The 20,000-nt window shown below is 45.4% G+C and overlaps 1 protein-coding gene across 5 annotated transcripts in view; it reads left to right on the top strand.

Moving 5' to 3' along the window:
* Window positions 1-3,682: 3,682 nt before the first annotated feature.
* The window catches only part of LOC148338666 (diacylglycerol kinase eta), a 22,440-nt gene continuing 6,122 nt past the window's right edge, over window positions 3,683-20,000 (top strand). Inside the window, exons 1-19 of one of the 5 annotated variants that reach the window (XM_088293223.1) lie at window positions 3,683-4,051; window positions 4,177-4,323; window positions 5,510-5,614; window positions 14,819-14,929; window positions 15,000-15,080; window positions 15,155-15,259; window positions 15,799-15,931; window positions 16,003-16,109; window positions 16,180-16,305; window positions 16,618-16,720; window positions 16,804-16,963; window positions 17,045-17,153; window positions 18,476-18,615; window positions 18,754-18,841; window positions 18,909-19,000; window positions 19,078-19,177; window positions 19,475-19,540; window positions 19,619-19,790; window positions 19,859-19,963. In XM_088293223.1, coding sequence (XP_088149349.1) covers window positions 4,240-4,323; window positions 5,510-5,614; window positions 14,819-14,929; window positions 15,000-15,080; window positions 15,155-15,259; window positions 15,799-15,931; window positions 16,003-16,109; window positions 16,180-16,305; window positions 16,618-16,720; window positions 16,804-16,963; window positions 17,045-17,153; window positions 18,476-18,615; window positions 18,754-18,841; window positions 18,909-19,000; window positions 19,078-19,177; window positions 19,475-19,540; window positions 19,619-19,790; window positions 19,859-19,963 — 1,987 coding nt within the window. In that variant the 5' untranslated portion in view covers window positions 3,683-4,051; window positions 4,177-4,239. Of the gene's footprint in view, window positions 4,052-4,176; window positions 4,324-5,509; window positions 5,615-14,078; window positions 14,414-14,818; window positions 14,930-14,981; window positions 15,081-15,154; window positions 15,260-15,798; window positions 15,932-16,002; window positions 16,110-16,179; window positions 16,306-16,617; window positions 16,721-16,803; window positions 16,964-17,044; window positions 17,154-18,475; window positions 18,616-18,753; window positions 18,842-18,908; window positions 19,001-19,077; window positions 19,178-19,474; window positions 19,791-19,858; window positions 19,964-20,000 lie in introns of those variants that run through there. The other 4 variants (XM_088293221.1, XM_088293222.1, XM_088293220.1 and 1 more) reach the window with 4 other exon arrangements.

Below are 20,000 nucleotides of genomic sequence, written 5' to 3'. Positions count from 1 at the left end.
ACAGAGAGAAGTCGGTCATTTTTCAAAATGAAATATTTTTCAGCCCTGAATGACAAATTAACAAACGCAAATACTGCAAGTTTTTTTTTTTTCCATCGTGCTCGTGCTAAAACCAGTTGATAGCATCCCAGTCCTTCCCACTCCATTCTTTGGAATCTTCTGCAAGACTTGTTGTCTTCAAATTGCTTCTAAACACAGCAGCTGTTGTTTATAAATCGCAAGCGCTCACCTGTTTGCTCCCTCAATGTCGTGTTGTCATGGTAACCAATATGCTGACCAGTCCAGCACACACAGCAGCCTCTTTGTTTTTCTACTCTGCCCGCATGTGTGCGTTATTGTTATGGACTTGTCCTCGTGGATTCCATCGAGTGCTGACCTGCAACCTGGTTGCCACTTCAACAGAACCGCCATGAGCAGATGACTCAAAAATTGTGCCCATCCGGCCGCCTCACAGCGGTATTTATAGCTTGAATAGATGACACGGGAGTGGGCGTCTTCTTTCCCTCCTCGTTTTCAATCCTTCCATGGATTTGACTCTTACGTGATTGATACACTAAATTATCGTCTCTTTGATCAAAAGGAAAAATCTATGCATCTTCTTAATAATTGATCTGTCACGCTCGCTCTGGATGGGTGCCCTTTTCGAGCTTGTCCACGCTGAGCGGAGTGATGGAGGGCACCACTAGGTGGCAGCATAACAGCACATAAATGCGACATGCTAATGAGCTCTGCCGCTGCTCCTCTCATCTTTGGCCGACATGCTAATTGACGAGTCCAAATTCCCCCGCGGCCTTTTCATGACCTTTCAAAATGCACGCGAGGATGTCATTGCTAAAACTACAAGTGACTCGTAGCTTCTTATTTGCGTCATTATGCTCTTGCTCTATTGTTGTGTTGAGTGCGATTAAAATGTTGCCTCCATAAAACGGAATGTGACAATTCTTTGGAGTTGTGTTGGGTTGCGATGTCAATGTAATCTGCACTTCGCTGTGAGAACTGCAACCACACGTCTTTCGGTGTTTCTGTTAATTTTTAAATTTTTTTTTTTTTTTTTTTTTTTTTGCAGATTACGCCATATGGAAAGCGCTTTGTTACAGCTCCAGCTGTTGTGAAATGCGCTATATCAATAAACTTGTATTGTTTCATGACTTTGTTTTTGAAAAAAATTCCAATGAACCACAAATCAAATTGGATTTTATTGGGTATATTTTTTATGAATATATTGATTTGTTTATTTATTTATTTAATGATTACTTTTGTCATATACAAGTTAGTTCTGCGATAACTGTGTTTTTTTTTTTCTTTCATTAAAGGAGGGGTACCAATAATCTCCTCTGTGTATTCTACTGGTCAACAAATTTTGATGATTTTTTTTTATTCAGAGTTGCAATTAAAATATATATAAAAATGACGATAACAATAATCAATCCAGCTATCCATAATCCAAGTTGCTATACAAAATAGTAAAATATTTTGTAATATTACGGCTTAGGTTATACAACAGGTGGATTTTTTTTATTCCAATTTAGCGTAAAATCCATGTTTCACAACTTTTTAATGGTCAAACTTAAAAAATAAATCTAAATAACGTAAAAAGGGATTTTCTAGGGGGAAAAAAAGACATTTCTGAAATTAGCCTCAAAAATACATTTCGGGACATGTAAATCCATCTCTGATTCAAATTTGCTGTTGACCAGTGTTAGCAACGGGACTGATTTCAAATCCTTGCCGGCCACTTTAGGGCGACATTTTTCCGCTCGCTGATTGTTTTATCAGATTTAGCAAAGTCAAGACTATAGCGAAACACGTTTCTTGCGATATGTACACAAGAATAGCCCTTTAAATATATTTGATTATCGGCACCTGTGTGTTTCAGATGATGGACATGATGCTGATGATGATGCTGTTATTAAAAGGTGGACTCAGTCTAGTGAGCCCCCACCGAAGGCCCACGTCGCAAATTCATGGTCCGAGTACCCCAGCACCACGAAATCTCTGATCCTAGAATTTCCCCCGCTGATCCAGCGTTACTACGACAATTCATCGAATTAGTTAGCAGTGCAAAGAACTGCGAGGACTACATTTTTATTCTCGGTGGCTCTGCACCAAAAGAGAAAACCTTGGAATGCTGCGAAAATCATCACCTCCTCCCGCTGCTTGCGTCATCTTTTTGTTGTTAAGGGCAACCACAGGATGGGGTAGAATGCAGGAACGCCGTCACCTGAGCACAGTGTGCGCGTGCCACGCGAGGGACAAGTAGCGAGTTGACTGCACGCAGAATGGAAGCTAAGGCAACGACACGAGATTAGCGGACCTAGTGTTTATTTCAAGTGGGAAGCACTTAACGCGGATCTTCACTTTTATTCAAGTGGCACTCAGTTTGACCACTGCCAAGGTCCAACAGTCGTTACCAAAGCGGACACAATTGTGATTTGTTTGCACAACTTTAGACGGAATTGCTCTAAATGTCCGAAATATTCTGACTGATGGAGGTCATGAAAGCTTGCCTCAAATGGTCGTTATGACTATAAGCGAAAAAAATCCTCTCATAGGTTTTTTATATAAACAACAAATTGATTTCTAGGATTGAATTCGGAAGGATAAAAGTTGTTCAATTTATTGTACAGTGGGTAACAAAAAAATCTCAGCGTCATTTATTGTAGATGACCATTTAAAATTTGGCTACTAAAAGATCATGGAAGTTGACGCACATGATTTGCTTACGCGGGCCACATAAAATGATGTGGTGGGCCAAAATCTGGACCACGGGCCTTGATTTTGACTCCTGTGCCATAGATATTTACAATTATAGCCACTAGAGGGAGTCTTGGCTTGCTGAGGACGTGCAGACCAAGCCACTAATTTGAACCTGGAGTTGCAGGCCATCTTTTCAAGTCACAATCACTGTGTTTGGCTTTAATAAATTCAACGTAACTTGTCGAATTCTTTAGAATTCTGACATGATCAGTTTGTTTGAAACGGCAGACATGAAGCAGTTATGATACCAGACTTGTGACTCATTTTATAATTTGTGCTTTCATAACATATCACATATCAAGGTAGCCTAATGTTTTGTTTTTTTTGTTTTTTTTTTGGCTGTCACATGTTGAACAGTGCGTAATTGATTGAGGCATAATGCTTTGAAGACACACAATTCAGTCAAGGTCTTCGTTGCAATATAGGCTACTCTTCTATTTTGGGTTCACATTTCATATATATTTCATATCCAACTCCAAAAGGAGTCAGTGTCTGAACCTCACCTCACCGCACGCACGCCACCGCAGGAGCGTTAATAATAATTGCTCAGTCCGCAATCCTTCCCGTGCATTTGCATCTGATTGCTGTGCTGCGCGTGTGTGCGCGCGCGTGCGCGCTCAACAGTTTAACCTCGGAACCGCAACAACTGAGGCTTTCTAATCTGTCTCTCGCTCCTTCCTCCTCCGCCCTGCTGCCTCGTCGTATCCACCTTCTCTCCGTCTCCCCCTCTCTCTGTTTCTCCCTCTCTCCCCTCCTTCCCGCCCGCCCGACTGCCTGCTCGCCTGCCTGCCTCCGCTCGTCCTTCCTGATCCGACTCATTTCTGGCACCGCGAGAACCGCCGCGGCTGCGAAGCCGAGTACCAGCGGAGGAGGAGGCGGAGGAGGAGGAGGAGGAAGGAGGAGGAGGAGGAGGAGGAGAGGGCCCGGCAGCGAGAACTCGGAACCGGCCAACCAGCGCGTGCGCGCGCGCGACAGGCCGGCGGAAGGTAAGCCGACTGTGCCCTCGGTTTCGCGGTGTCTCGTCGAAGTGAAGGATCCCGTTCGACGGACGGTGGCGCTTCCGAAACGGCTTGGCGCGCTTGATCCTGCTACTTAAACGAGCCGCTTGCCTTCGACGTGCAGGGCGGGATGGGGGATCGAACGCGCTCTCGGAGCTGCCTGGCTACATTGCAACGAGCGTCATTTTCCTCCCATCTTTGACCATCATCATCATCATTATTACCACAACACATGTCGCCATCCCAACGGGGTATTTTGTAGAGCAACAAAGGAGGAACTTGCTGTAGAGGAAAAGGTTTGTGTGCGTGCGCGAATGTGTGCGCGTGCGTGCGTGTATGCGCATGTGTGTGACAGAGAGATAGTAAAAGTGGGATGCGAGGAGAACGCAACTGATGCTTGATATTGTCACCTCCTCTGCAGTTGGTGCCGGCTCAAGCTTGACCGAGCGGACCGCATCCCAAATCTTTCCACGCTCCGACCGCCATGGCTTCCAAACTGAACCCCAACGTTCTGTACGTGGCCGAGCCCAGCGAGTCGGGCCAAGCGGATGCCGAGAGGACACCTCTCGTAAGTCCCGTTTAAGACTCGGATTTAAAGGCACCACTTTGGGAAACTCAGAATGCTTCACCAGGAAGAAAGAAATGTATGGTCAATTTTGTAACGCTCACTTTTGATTGACATTTCCAGAGAGGCAGTCATGTGATTTACAATGTCAGTGGTTGTTGATTTTTTTTTTTTTTAAGCATGCGTAAGTGGGGCTTGTACAGCACTGGCGGAGCTAGAGTGGGGATGATGAGGGGCGCTGGCACCCGAGAGAAATACGCCAGATAATCGACTAATTGACATTTGGGTATTTTCCGATTTTTCCCGGACATTTTTCCACATTTATTTTTTTTAATTTTTATTTTTAATTTAATCAAAAGGGCACTCAAATTGCAACCCGCGGGTCGGCACCAGTTTGCCATCCGTGGCGTATCAACTATCTGAAAAGTTTGAATACTAAATTCATATCTACATTGGTTACATTTTCCTGCTTTTTTTTTAGGCAGGAAGTGGAGATTGTGGGGTTGTAAGTGACGCTAGCCTCAAATTAACAAGACTCTTATATTTTTCATAGGGTGCATAGAAAATTAAAAGATTGCGGTGGACAAGATATATGAGTGGTTTTTAAAGTGAAGCAACCTAAATTACAGCTTAATCTATTTTCTTATTCTATTTATAATAATAATAATAATAATAATACATAATATTAATATTATTATTAATATTATTATTATTATTATTTACATAGTAGCTGTTGAAAAATGTTTTGTCTGTGTATTTGGTAACCTGTGTTGCCAATGTATTATAAATGTGTGTATGGGCGAATGCATGCAAATTTTATTCAATATAAAAATGGATGTCGATTTTTAATGACGTGTCTCCTGATTTTTGTTTGGCCGTCCCATTGAGATAGTCTTGACCACACCTCTGCCACTGATGTAAACATAATTTATTTATTGATCCTGACTTTCCAAAGACAGATTCTCCTTTTAATGCCTTCCTGGCATTAGACTGCAGACTAAAGACAACAACAATGTTGTAGTTACATAATAAAATATGATATTTCATCATAGCACGTTGTAATGAATAAAAGGTGACAAACAGGCTCGTAAATGTTTTTTGCGCTGTAGTCAAAAGTAGCGCGTGGCAGCGCGTGGCAGCGCGAGCCCAAAAGGCAGCCCGTCAACGTCACTTTCTTGTGGTTACGCAGGCCGGGGAGGCGGGAGACGAGTCGTCCGACAGCGACGGCGAGCAAGAGGAGACGTCGCACAAGCTCATCCGCAAAGTGTCCACTTCAGGCCAGATCCGGGCCAAGGTAGGCGCGTTTTTTTTGTTTTTGTTTGTTTTTTGCGTTGGGAACACTTCAAAGTCATTTTTGAGGCAGGAGGATGTCAGACTTGTTCAGTTGTCTGTCGTCTGGCCAAGTTTCTTTCAGCTGAGATCATTATTACTCCCTTGGCAAGGTTTTACCGTAAAGCGTGAACTTCTCATATGAATCATTAATAAGTGAGGCAGCATTCCATCTGCTGCACTCAGGCAAGGTCAGTGTCATTGTGTCAAGTCCAAATCATTATATACTGCTGCTATCGAGCGTTCACTGTAAATCATATTCGGATCGGAGACACAGAATTCCCTGATCACCGTTGCCATGGCGATAGCCTCCCGTAATGGCGGTCGTGTCCACCGGGCGGATGAGATATCGTTCTGGGGTGGACTGTCGTGAGTCTTGCAATCGGATGAAAAATGCGGTGAACTTTGGCGTGAAGTGAAGTCGATGGCCAAATGCCCCAAAAAAAGCTCATCGATGCAGGGGCGGAGCTAAAGGGTGGCCAGGGGTGGCCAAGACCGCCCCTTGTCGCTCTGTGACCACCGCGATTGCTCTGAGAAAATTTTGAAAGCTTTGATTTTTTTTCGCGGCTCTCGTGAAATGTGTCGGATGAGCGTGCTTTTTACGCAGGACGGCCCGCCCATCAGCGGCTGAGACTCTTGGCGCTCGATCTCAGGTTGTCGCCGCGCTCACCTTGACGTGACCTTGCGGCCGCATGCCAAAACGCTCAGCCAACGAAAAAGAGCCTCCTCTCAGTTCTTCCTCACGAGCTCCAAACTCCATGACATGAGGTTTCACACGCTTCATTTTTTATTGGTTCTCTTCAAGTGTTTCACTTTTGTAGGGTAGGTCTACCTCTGGCCTTTATTCACGTCTCGCACATTCTTCTTCATAATGTCGCGTTCCACATGAGCGACACTATGATGGTGACGCAAGATAACTTATCGGATTCATATTTTTTTTCCGGGTTCTATAAATCGTTTACATATTTTTGTTTATATATGCTATCAACACAGAGACATGAATACTCCAAGCTAATTCTGTCGTTATATAAAGTTGAAGTGCATGAGTTGAATTAGTTCCAAACGCGAAACAAACCGCAGCCGTGTGGGTCGGAACATTTTTGGATTCAAGCCAGATGAATGTGAAGCGCCTGCTAGCGTCAATGAGCTGGTATGTTGCATTTCGTTGCAACGCGACAAACCTCAAAGTCTGTTTGAAGCGTTGCAGAAACCCAACCGGTAACAACAACAACAAAAAAATACACGTAAGGCCGTCCATTTCCCGACAGCTTGCGATTGTAACGCCCCACAGATAGCATGAGTCGATTTACGGCAGGGCTCACCCGATTTATGTGACGGCATGCCAGTTAGATACCTTTAAATCGATCACTTCTTCAACAGTCCCAGAAAATCACAATGTCCCACCACTGGTGAGCTATTTTTAGAACAGGCCCACGGGTGACATACGCGGTCCTTGGGTGACCTCCGCGTAATAGTGAAAGCGAGGTTGCGAAACCGGCGTTCATAGAAATGCGGCAGATTTTTGATAAGTCAGTACAAAATGCCTTCCAAAAATATTTTTTCGTCATCTGAAGAAGTTAAAAGACTGTAAAAGTTCCTGTTTAATATTTATGTGCAATTTTTGTGACCTCAGCCCAACTCTTTATAATTGTTTTTAATTAAAGATATTTTATATAGTTCTACATTAAATGCCAGTGGTGAATATTTTTGAAAAATAAAAAAAATATATGAATCTTAAAAAAGATGAATTATTATTTTCAGTCGTGTAAGATAAACATATCAATAACACAATCGTTTATTATGATAGTTTCTGGAAAAATATACGTCCTAAAAAAAATGACTCGTCCTTTTCTCGATGATTTTCCGTTTGCCTCTTCGGCTCTTTCTCCGCATCTACGCAGTTGTCCACAGTGCCCTCATCGTGACACAGTTGTATAATTGCCTCGCGTCCCATGGAGCTCAAAAGTGTCTTACCAAATTGCTCAGGAATCTTCGTCGAAACAAAGCCCACTTTCCAGAAGCCATTTCCAACGACACGAGCAAGCTGGAGTAAGCTGTTATTTTTTTGCTGTTCAAAAGTTCCAAGAAAGTGGTCCATGCTGGCCATGTTCTGCTACAAATGCGTCAGGAAAGTGATACTTTTTCCCAGAGATGTTCTGGCCTTATCTCATTTGCTCACTTTTATCCACCTCTCGCTCGCCTTGCATAGCAGCGCACCACTCACTCTGTGTGTGGGTGTCGAATATAGCCAAGATGAGGACGAGTTATAGGTGCGCGTGTGGGTTGGCGAAAGAAGCGCACACACCATTGTGTGGGATTGCCAACGTTGTGCCCGTGTGTCTTTTTGTGCGCGTGCTTTGATTTATACCCCTTGGCTGCATGCGATACCGTCGCAGTGCTACGCCAGGGTCGATGCTGAGAGGAGGGCAAGCCGCAGAGACAAAAGGCCGGAGGTGGGAGATGCTGGCCGAGTGGAAAGTACTCTCCGAATCTGCTAGTGTTAATTCAACACCGTAGGGTGTTAATTTCAACCAAGTATATGCATCCGCACTACCCGGTGTTAAGAGTAACATTTAGAAAAGTGTTAAATGTTTCACACCCAGCATCAAGTGCCGTAATATTGACACTATTGAGTGTTTAGATTAACACAAATGAGTGTTCGTGCCAACACTGTACAGTTGAGGAAATAGCTCACTACCTTTAATAAAACACATAGCAGGATTTTAATTATTATTATTATTTTTTTTTTTGTAAATCCATTTCAGACAGCTCATACAAAACAGCAGTAGGGAGTATGTGTGTTCTTTTATCATTTTTGTGTAAAAACCGCCCATCCTGCCAATAATAAAATATCAGGTCCAGATAATTTGTTTTCGGTACTAACTCATGCAAACATTCCATTCTAGCATTCAGTTCCATAGTTTTTCCCACCCAGGAGGTTGTGGGAACACTTGAAACTACATTTCTGACAAGACCCCAACACCCGGTCTTGATAGCGTAGCATCTCTCTGTGTGCGACACGGACATAAGTTTGAAAAACATGGAGCTCGTCACGCTAGCTGCCTACACCTGCTGGAACCAAAACATGTTAAATACCGTGTCAATGAAGCCGATTGCCGTGATGTCACAGAAATACGACTATGATTCCATCAGTAGCCCATCTGAATGATAAGCATACTGTAAAGATGTAAACATATGGAAATTAAATATTGGCTAATGAATGTTATCTTTTTTAATCAGCACGAACCAGAAAACTGAAGTTATGAGGTGATTTTTTTTTTTTTCATCCATGACCATAAAGTGCGTGTTTTGCCTACCTAGACAACATTCGGGGTCAAATTTAGATGACGTTCCATTTTAACAACAATCAGTGTTACATCTTAGCCCACACAGGCTATTTTACTACTGAGTGGTGTTAATGCAACACCGCCATGTGGTTTATAACACCATCCCTGAACTTTTAGCCCTGGTCGAATTGCGGCGTAATGTCTAAACGTCGAGTGGAAATTAATTAACCGCTCAATGTAAAGTGATTCGAGACGAGCTGGTGTGGAGCAATAAAACCGATGCAGGATAAAATCAAACAAAATGTTTCTGTGCAGCACCGTGCATGCATCGATGTCACTTTTACGATTTCACTGTTGTTCTGCTCTCACTCCTTCTTGTCCTCTCCTCGTCCTTCACGTCCCGATCTCGTATCCTGTCTTGTCCCTCTGCCGCTGCTGCGACATCCCTTTTTTTAATTCTCCCCTTGTTCTCTCCTTGCGTCCCATAGCGTCACTCCCTCTCCTTTTTTTGTCTTTTCCCTCTCCGTCACGCCCTGTCCTTTCTCCTCCCGTAAGACCTCAAGCCTGCAACAGCCCATTAGCGAGAGCGCGTGCACGCGAGCGTGCGCCCGCCTGAGACAAAAATACAGCTAATGAGCTCTCTTCAGTGCCTGCGTCAAGCTCGTGTCACACACTTTGAAAATGCGCTCATGACAAAGAAAGAACAATGACTGGTGTTGTGAACTAAAAGATGAGAGCTCCTAGTTGTAGCTGGTTGTGTGTTTGTGTCATCACTAATGAGCTTTGGCTTGACCGGTGCGCTTGTGTTTTTGTAGCCATCCGAATGAGTGTAGTCGATAACTGGGGTGTGTGTGTGTGCGCGCGCGCGTGCGTATCGATCACTCGCCATCTCCTGTTTGATAACTAATGGAGACTGACAGCACAACTTTGACACGCGCTGTTTGTTTGTAATATGAGCCAGAGCGCACACAGTGCCGTGAAAAAAGGTATTGGCTTGCTTCTCAAATTATTATTATTTATTTTATTTTTTTTGCAGTTTGCAGTTTGCCCACATTCAAGTATCAGATTAAAATGTTGGGCAAAGATAAGTAAACATAAAATATAATTTTGCGGTGGTAATTTGATTCATGAAGGGGAAAAACTGTTCAAAGCTATCTGATTTTGTGTAAAAAAAAAATAAAAAAAAAAGAACTTGCACTGCTTCCACTTTTCCGATCGACATCATCACAGGACAAAAAAAAAAAGAATTTTGTGACGTCAGTCTCTACCTTGCTTTCTTTTTTTTCTTTATTTTATATTTGCTGCTTACAACTGTTTTTTTTTGTATGTATGGAGAGTACACAGAAAATTTTGTTGAGTACATTTTACTCTAAAAAGACTTTTTGGCTCCAGGGAAATCTGGGAGTAAAATATTCTGCTTAAAACTAGCAAAGGAAATTTTAAGATGAATATTTTACTCTCAAATTTTACTCTGTTTACTGAGCCTAAATATAGTCTTTTCAAAGAAAAAAATATCCATTATCTTAGCTCCTTATCCTCATAAGGGCGTGCTGGAGCCTATCCCAGCTGTCTTCGGGCAGTCGCCGGGGTACACCCTGGACTGGTTGCCAGCCAATCGCAGGGCACACAAAGACAAACAACCACCCATGCTCGCAATCACACCTAAGGACAATTTAGAATTTTCAATTAACCTACAAAGCATGTTTTTGGAATGTGGGAGAAAACCGGAATACCCGGAGAAAACCCACGCAGGCACAGGGAGAACATGAAAACTCGAACTCACGACCTCTGCACTGTCAGGCCACCGTGCCGCCCCAGAGTAAAATAGACAAAATTTTCCGTGTAGGAGTGTAAGAAAACCCATTTTAATCGGTTGTCAGTTTTAATGTAACCAACCAAGCGTTTTTGGAATTGCAACGTTCATCCGGGTCATCTGGCTCAGTTAGGAAAGAAAAGTTGTGAAGCAATGAGCAGAATCCAGAGAGGCCCAGTGAATCATATCGCAGACAGGCTTTGGTGCAGCCCCCACACTCGTTTTCCTTTCAAGTGTGCATTCTGGGTAACGAGGCCGCCGTGTGCACAAGTTGCAAAGCGCTTGCAGTCCGCCGATCGGGCGACCACATCCTTCCACGCGAGGCCTCTGCTCGTCAAATATTTGGAGTGCCACAGGTATTGGCTTTTGACGAAACCTTTGCTCGCATTTTCGAGGTGCAGGCATAGCTCAGAATGTCTGAATCGACTTTACAGGGAACAAGAGGCGCCACCAACTGACATAACCGACGGTGCTTTTAATCCTGGGCCCGGCCAGACTGCAGATGGGAATTTTATTGGCTAAATGGCTGTGATGAAAAAGCTGATTACTTTACAGAACCTGTTGGTAATGAATGGGGGGCGGCCTTAGCGTGTGCTCCTTTCCAAGAATAACCCATGATCTACTCCTCCTATCTGGGAGGAGTGAGGGGGGGGGGTCGTTGCTAATGAAGGCCGAGGCCCAATAATCCTGAATGAGGTCATGCCTGTTCTCTAGGAACTCTCAGAGAATGTCACCGGATGACGCAAGCGAACGTGGAATACAAATGGCAACAAAATGGGGGCCTTCTTCGACGGGCGGTTAACGATGAGGAGGATGAGCTCAACGGATGGCTCAGATAGATTGCCGTGAGGAAAAATTAAGGGATGATCTGGAAAATGGTGATGTCACTTGGGAGAACAGATGCTTACGAGAGATGAGGCCAGTGGTGGAGAGCAATTTTGTGCGAGTCGTGTCATGCCCAATCACACCTCAGCTGATGAGTTAACCAATTTATTTGAAACCACCGGTCACTATTTGTTAGGGACAAAAAAATCGCTATAATTCCTTTGCGTGTATGTCAAACGTTTCCATGAAGTTACTGTGACAGGTTATGATGCACGTTATTTTTTTATTTGCGCCATTCATGTCACAATCAATAACAACATGCTAATCACATCAGGACATTAGGGACAAGCGGCTGTCATCACTTCCCTTTTCCTGTGCGTGCGTGCGTGCGTGTGTGGGATTATGCAGCGGCGCACCAGAATCAGATTTGGTCCGTATGCTCCGACGAGACCCCTCCCCCGCCCCCCCCCCCCTCCTCCTCCCGTCACTCGCAGGAGATTATGTGTCCTTTCATGCACAAACCCGACAGGCAGAATCCCAAAAAAGGGGATGATAGTACTGAATTACATTAACAGTAAAAAAAAAAAAAAAAAAAAAAAAAAAACGTGGGTAAACTTGAGTGTGAGCGCACGCGTGCGACAGAGTAGACACTCATCCGTTTCTTTTCCTGTACAAGTCATGTGTGCTGTGTGTGTTAGTGCGTCTATAAATAAATACACGGGGGTGCATGAGACAGGATGTGGTCGCCATGGTGCGAAGTCCTCCCACGCCTTGTTTTAACTGTGCCTCCGTGCTAGCGGTCAGAGCTACATGTTTGCGCACGACGCCCGATGCGAGGCGTGTCTATTTCAAGGCTCCCAAATATTTGCTCTCTCTCTCTCTCTCTCTCTCTCTCTCTCTCTCTCTCTCTCTCTCTCTCTCTCTCTCTCTCTCTCTTTCATTCGCTCTCTCAATCTCTCTCATTCTCTCTCTCAATTTCTCTCTCTCTCTCTCTCTTTCTCTCTCTCATTCGCTCTCTCTCTTTCTCTCTCGCTCTCTCTTTCTCTCTCTCATTCGCTCTCTCTCTCTCTCTCTCTCTTTCATTCGCTCTCTCTCTCTCATTCTCTCTCTCAATATTCTCTCTCTCTCTCTCTCTTTCTCTCTCTCATTCGCTCTCTCTCTTTCTCTCTCGCTCTCTCTTTCTCTCTCTCATTCGCTCTCTCTCTTTCTCTCTCTCTCTCTCTCTCTTTCCCTCTCGCTCTCTCATTCTCTGTCTCTCATTCTCTCTCTATTTCTCTCTTTCATTCTCTCTCTCTCTCTCTCTCTCTCTTTCTCTCTCTCTCTCTCTCTCTCTTTCTCTTTCTCTCTCACTGTGCCCCCCCCGCTGGGCAACGTGCACAAGTGCCCCTACGATGTCCGGGCCTGGTGAGACCGCAAAAAAACATGAGCGAGCGTGTGCGAAAAGGTCACAGGGTGCCGGCGTCTGTGCCTGTTTTTGATGAATAAGCAGCTCGTCAACAAAATAGCCAGCAGCTATTTTGGAGATTTGGACTTCGAGCTCATACTGTCATTCGGTGTTTGATTTTTTTTCTTGTTTTGTCCTTTTTACTCGTCTGTATCAAGGATGTTCCTTTTGTTTTTTGTTTTTGTAAGTAGTGATAGGTTGGCCTTGCTGGTGAACTGAGTGACCACAAATAAATCGAGACAATCAAATGAGCAGACTAGTTTAAAAAAAAGTAATACATTACAGTAATATATTAGGTGGGAACAAAGTGATATAAGTTACTCATTCTATTTTTCTAATGGTTTTACAGTGACTGAGTCCAGTAATTTTTTATAATGCCAGAGAAAAAAAGATGCAAAAATAGAAGACAAGAAGAGATAGCAGCCCATTGACAATGTTCTGATAAATGACCATGAGTATTTCTTATTTGTTAAATGTAATCTCGCGTATACTAAACTACCATTCACGCAAATGAATATATGTAAAAGTCAAGTTTTTTTCAAGCACAGTAACGTACTCACGCTTGTCTGCCACCGTAAAATTGCAGAATATCATAAAATGGCAATTTCTTCGTGGTAAGAGGCCCTATAGAAATTCCTTTTTTTTCAGTCGGAACCCTGATCACTGAAACAGAACAGCGGCCGCCATGTTTTCACGTCTTCAATCGAGTTAAGCAAAGATGTGAAGGTTGATTGAGTATGGAATGATGGGATTGCTTTCGAGCCAAGCGTAAGAGGCCAACAGAACGAGTGAGTCGCAGACTTTGAGCTCGTTAAAAAAAAAAACCTGAACGAGAAGTGCACGCACACGCACGTGGGTACACACACACCAGAGGGGAGGTGTGTGTGTGTGTGTGTGTGCTCAGGTAGGAACAAGCCCATTTCCTTGTGGCTATAAATATTACTAGCGGAACCTGTCTAACTGGTGCCGATAGTAAACAGACGCAGATACGAAAAGGGGGCCGGCCTTCCAGCACACCTGAGTGGGTGTTGCAACTCACAAGGTGTGCGAGGCAGGAAGTGGTTACGTATTGTTTGAGGAGCCGCTGGTGTGCAAAGGGAATTGCGAGCTGGTCCGGTTTTGGCGGGTCAGGCAGCAGTTATGTATTGCCCGACCTTTTCCTGCTAGTTGGGAATTAACTAAAAAAAAAAAAAAAAAACTAATTAGTCCACCAAAGCCCATGCCACGTGTCGCCCGCCGATGCCGGCCCTCTGGCGAGCGGGGTGGTGCTGCTTGGCTCCTGCGTGCTTCCAAAACGAGGAAGGGCGGCTCGGTGAGGACGAGCAACTGAGCCCGAAGGAGCGACTGCAAGAGAATTTGTTCCAAAGCTGCCATGGGAGCAACTCTGAGCAAGAGGTCAGTGCCACAGCGCAAAGGAACACATTAAGGACACAGAGAGCGTTGTCTTGGGTGGTTCTGAGCTCTCACTTTTTGGACCTGTGTTGTGTGCTAGTGCCGCGTTGGAACAAAGTCCAAGCAGCCATAAAGCGGAATGCCGCGAGATAGCCTCCAGCGCTTGACAACATCACAAGTGTGAATTTCTGAGTGGCGGTACTTTGGACCCGCTCCACCTAAGCAGCATTATTTGCACAACTCGTTCACACGAGTGCCATTAATGTGCAAAGAAAGCCCCGCGAATCCCATCCAGACGCCGACAGATTACATCTTGTTTTTCCTTCAGGGAACGTCGAAGCTGCTAACTGACAGCCAGGGTCTCACCGTCCGTCCGTTCGTTCACGTTTCTTGTATTTGTGTGCACAGAAAAGCGTGAAAGAGGGAAACCTGTTGAAGCAGACAAGCTCATTCCAAAGGTGGAAGCGCCGGTACTTCAAGCTCCGAGGGAGGACGCTTTACTACGCCAAGGATAGCAAGGTGACAGCCGTTCATCACGTCACAAAAAGTAGTCAAGCAAAGACAAATTGTCCATGTTGTCTTTTTCTAGTCTCTTATTTTCGACGAGGTCGACCTGTCAGATGCCAGCGTGGCCGAAACCGGCACCAAGAACATCAACAACAGCTTCACAGTGAGCGCGACTCCAAATGACGCCGACTGCGAGTTGTCGGCGAGGCGGCGTTGCTAACGCGTCATGTTTCTCAGGTGATCACTCCTTTTCGCAAATTGATGCTGTGCGCTGAGAACAGGAAGGAAATGGAAGACTGGATCGGGGCCCTACGATCGGTCCAGAAGTGGGAAATCTATGAGGTGAGCGGCGCCACATTTGGATGCATGCTTTCGTTATCTGCCCCCTCACAAGTGAGTATCCAATCACAAGACGCGTTCATCACCTTCAACGTGAGGCTTTACCGTCATCAACTTGTGATCTGATTGGCTATCGCAACTGCCTATCAACGGGAAAAGCCCCCTTGAGACACAGAACAGACGCCCGCACGATTGTATCTTAATAATAATAATTAATAATAATAATAATAAGGCCTCGGACGAATAGCGCGCGCTATTCGTATTATGAAATCTGCCTAGCAACACAAGCTATCTGAATTCTAATTGGATAAAAACTTAAAAACTCAAACCCTAGGATATAATATGACAATGTAAAGAATATGATGATGATTTCTTGATTATGTGAGGCCAGCAGAGAAGGCCTTGATGGCCTTGACCGCCCGCCACTGCTTTCTCATTGTGACACCAATTTTTGGGAAGGCTCTTTTCTGTTGCCGGGTGAAAAAAAGCAAAGTTCTTTCAAGGCATGTGATTGAACGTTTGATCCCTTCCTCTGTGTGCAGGCCAGCCAGTTCAACGTGGAGCACTTTTCGGGGATGCACAACTGGTACGCCTGCTCGCACGCCCGTCCCACCTTCTGCAACGTCTGCAGGGAGGCTCTGCCGGGCGTCACCTCCCACGGCCTTTCCTGCGAAGGTACCCGCACACGTGCGCGCCCACATTTTCCAGGCAAGTCAACGCAACTTTTCCTTGCCGTCTTCCCGCAGTGTGCAAGTTTAAAGCTCACAAGCGCTGCGCCGTCCGCTCCACCAATAACTGCAAGTGGACCACTCTGGTCTCGATCGGCAACGACATCATTGAAGATGAGGACGGGGTGTGTTTTGCGCTTGCGTCTGCTACGTTTTCCCGGGATGGGATGTTCACACTAGGCGTATTTTCCCCAGGTGTCCATGCCTCACCAGTGGTTGGAAGGCAACCTGCCCGTCAGCGCCAAGTGCGTGGTGTGCGACAAGAACTGCGGCAGCGTCCGGCGGCTGCAGGACTGGCGCTGCCTCTGGTGCAAAGCCATTGTAAGAACTTCTTGTGGTTCTCTCATCTCATTTTTTTTTTTCTTGCTGTAAAATCCAAAACAATTGTGGGAAATCAAATAAATCCCGAATAGAATGAGAGATATACTCCATGATGTGAACTCCATCCCACGTTGGTGTTGAGTGTTTTGGGTCAGACGTGAGACGCTAATCCTCGCACTTGAATAAGCGCTCACACACCAAAGCCACCGGTATTTGTTAAGGTCGTGACGTGTCATTGGTTGCATTGCACGGTGACACGGAATTACGATGGAGACTGCTTACTTTTCTGATGTGTGTGTGTGCGCATGTCAGGTCCACAGCAGCTGTAAAGAACAAATGGGCAAAGTGTGTCCCCTGGGTCAGTGTCGAGTGTCCATCATCCCTCCCACTGCACTTAACAGCATCGACTCTGATGGTGAGAGGCCTCTCACACGCAGATACTCAAACTCGTACTGGCCTGTGGCCCTCAACTGTTTTTTTTTTCTTGCCGCGCGTTAGGCTTCTGGAAGGCCACATCGGCGTCCTGCTCCAGTCCTCTCCTGGTCCTCGTCAACTCCAAAAGTGGGGACAATCAGGGTGTCAAGTTCTTACGCAAGTTCAAGCAGCTCCTCAACCCGGCCCAAGTCTTCGACCTGATGAACGGGGGCCCAGAGCTCGGGTAGGGTTAGGCCCTGATGTCCGCATTCAAAATTTTTTATTTTTTTTTTCCTCGCTCAAGTTGCATTGTTTTGCATTCTAGGCTGCGTCTCTTCCAAAAGTTTGTGACGTTCCGGATCTTGGTGTGCGGGGGTGATGGCAGCGTGGGCTGGGTGCTTTCAGAGTTGGACAAACTCAACCTCCACAAGCAGGTGAGAGTAGAGAGGGAGTGACGGTGGGAAGTGAGGACATGAAAGCGCGTTCTTTCTCAACGGCACTTAGAAACAGCCATTCATGCCTTTGTTACATCTCGGCTAGATTATCGGAATGCGCCTTATTTTCGAATCGGCCAATCCTCCATGAAGCGTCTCCAGTTGGTGCAAAATACTGCTGCTCGCGTTCTAACTGGAGCTCGGAAGAGGGAGCACATAAGCCAATTTCGGACCTTTCTTCACTGGCTCCGTGGACATTTTAGAGCTCTTTTTAAAAGATACTTCTAATTTGTCTTCAAATCTTTAAATGGCCAGCGTGCCTCTCTGAGGCGGAAGTCATGTGATTTCTATAACACATTGAGCATCGTACGTACGATGCGGTAATATGCCTCAACTGCGCAGAGATTCTCAAAAAGCATCAGGGCGGTTTTCCTCCATCAGTTATTAGAGGACTAATGAGGTGACGTGTGGACAGCAAAAACGCTAAACAACGTCATGTCTCCACTTGAAGCCTTGTCAAAAATATCACAACAATTTTTTTGTCCGTTTTCAAACCGTTTGAGCAATTTTTATCCGTCATTTTTTTGTGATATATCCTCAGCAATGATTGTTACAAGTGTATATGTCAAGCCATAACTTGACGGCCGTCATATAATTAACAGAGACCAAGCTTTTACAGAGGTGAAGTTATATTCGTAATGTACATCAACACCAGGAGTGGGTAAATTTTTGATTGCTGTGCCACAATGGGTTCTAAAATTTGACAGAGGGGCCGGACCAGGAACAGATAAATGGAGTGTTTTGGTAACCTCACCTCATCGGAGAAAACAAAATAAATTTAATTTTAAATGAAAATGAATGAAAGCATTACAACAATATATATGTCTTTGACACACCACCGTATTTAGAAAATAAAACATGAACAAGCTTTATTCATTTAACTTTTTTCAAGTTTGGCGGGCCGGATTTACGTATAAATGGGCCGCCCACGCCTGATCAACACTAATATCACTGTGAAGAGGTCACGTTTGCGAGCCGATACTAGGTAAAATTAACCAAGTGGGCGTTTTTGAGCAAGGTTCGTGCCATTTCTGCTAGAAATGCTCCCACACTTTTACCGTTTTCTGTCTCCCCCCGCAACTCCCAAGAATTTGTGCCTGTGCGCCTTTGTGTTAAAAAGAATTGTTCCTTTCACTTTGACGTCAAAACACAGTCCTCATTCCGCAAGCTCTATCCGAACAGCATGGGTCGCCCGACTTTTTCACCGCTGGAATGTATGACAGGTTGCCCTCACACACACCGTCGCTCTTCCCCTCACGCAGTGCCAACTGGGGGTGCTGCCTCTGGGCACCGGGAACGACCTGGCCCGAGTTCTGGGCTGGGGGGGCCTCTGCGATGATGACGCCCAGCTGCTGCAGATCTTAGAGAAGCTAGAGAGGGCCACCACCAAAATGCTGGACCGGTAAGCGGATCTCAAAAAGTACATGCCAGGAACCAAGTGTAATTAATTTCGATCATTCCATCGATTGCAATTACGAGGCACTTGGGTCATCATTCCTCCTATTTTGACCCGTGTGTGCGTGTCCATTTGCGTGGTCAGGTGGAGCGTGATGACCTACGAGGTTCCCGCCCCCTCAAAACACACACCATCAGCCAAGGAGGACGACACCGTCGACTCTCCCCTGCAGGTGTGTGCAATCGTTATCGATTCGCAGCATCGCCATCATCCCAATCGTCATCCGCGGCTTTTTTCAGGTTCACATCACTCAATACGCCGATTCGGTGGCGTCCCACCTAGCCAAGATTCTGGATTCCGATCGCCACAGCGATGTCATTTCCTCCGCAAAGTACGCGTCCTATGCAGCAGCATGCGCTGACGCTGTCACATGACCACTCAAGCCCATCGTCTCTCCTCCGCCAACAGGTTCCTGTGTGGGACGGTGAATGAGTTTGTGGCAGAGGTGGGCAAGGCCTACGAGAGAGCCACGGAGAACAAGGAGGAAGCGGATGCCATGGCAAAGAAGGTTCGTGTTACGTAACGACTTTTAGAAGAGCCACATGAGTGTGTGTGTTTTGCTGAAAGCGAAGCGAAAATGCCACTCATGTCAAAGATAATACGCGCGATAGAATATCGGGATAGTTGCGGCTGCAGCTTTTATTCTTCTGGAATGATAATAGAGAAGCTTTCGGGATGTTTGCACATTCTTCCAACTATGCCTCGATGGATTTGGGGAGCTTAAAAGGATATTTCTTCAAACTGTTCCACAAAATTGTAAGATGAAAATGGCAAATCAAAAGGCTAATTTTCTTTGTTCCCCCAGTGTGCTTTGTTGAATGAGAAACTGGATTCCCTGGTAAAAGCTTTAAGTGAGGAAGCCGAAGCTCAGGTAGTAGAAGGAACAATGACAAGCGCTGCCTTTTGTCGAGGGCAAAAAAAAAAAATGTCAATTTCTTATTTTTTCCAGGTTGTTCCAGCGGGTTCCCTGGCCAGCACGGACGGTGGTGGCTCAGGCCCAGAAAAAGATGCGAGTGACGTAAGCTCGGACGCGCAAACGTACCGGTCCAAGGAGCAGCTGATGCTGCGAGCCAACAGTCTGAAGAAGGCACTGAGGCAAATCATCGAACAGGCTGAGAAAGGTGAAAGATGAGCGGCGTTTGTTTGGGTTCTCAAGGGTGGCCCACTCACTCATGTAATTTTTTTGCAGTGGTGGATGAGCAGAACCGACACACTCAGGTCCATAGGATGTGGTCCTCTTCTTCCATCAAGCGGGAAAACAGCGAGGAACTCAAAGATGCTGACATACGTACATGTAAAGCTCTCGCTCTCTCTCTCTCTCTCTCTCTCTC

This window comes from Idiotropiscis lumnitzeri, chromosome 4, assembly GCF_059441095.1.
Source record: "Idiotropiscis lumnitzeri isolate Australia: NSW breed Sydney's pygmy pipehorse chromosome 4, RoL_Ilum_1.0, whole genome shotgun sequence".
Classification (NCBI taxonomy): Eukaryota; Metazoa; Chordata; class Actinopteri; order Syngnathiformes; family Syngnathidae; genus Idiotropiscis; species Idiotropiscis lumnitzeri.
This window is presented reverse-complemented; position numbering and strand designations above follow the sequence as displayed.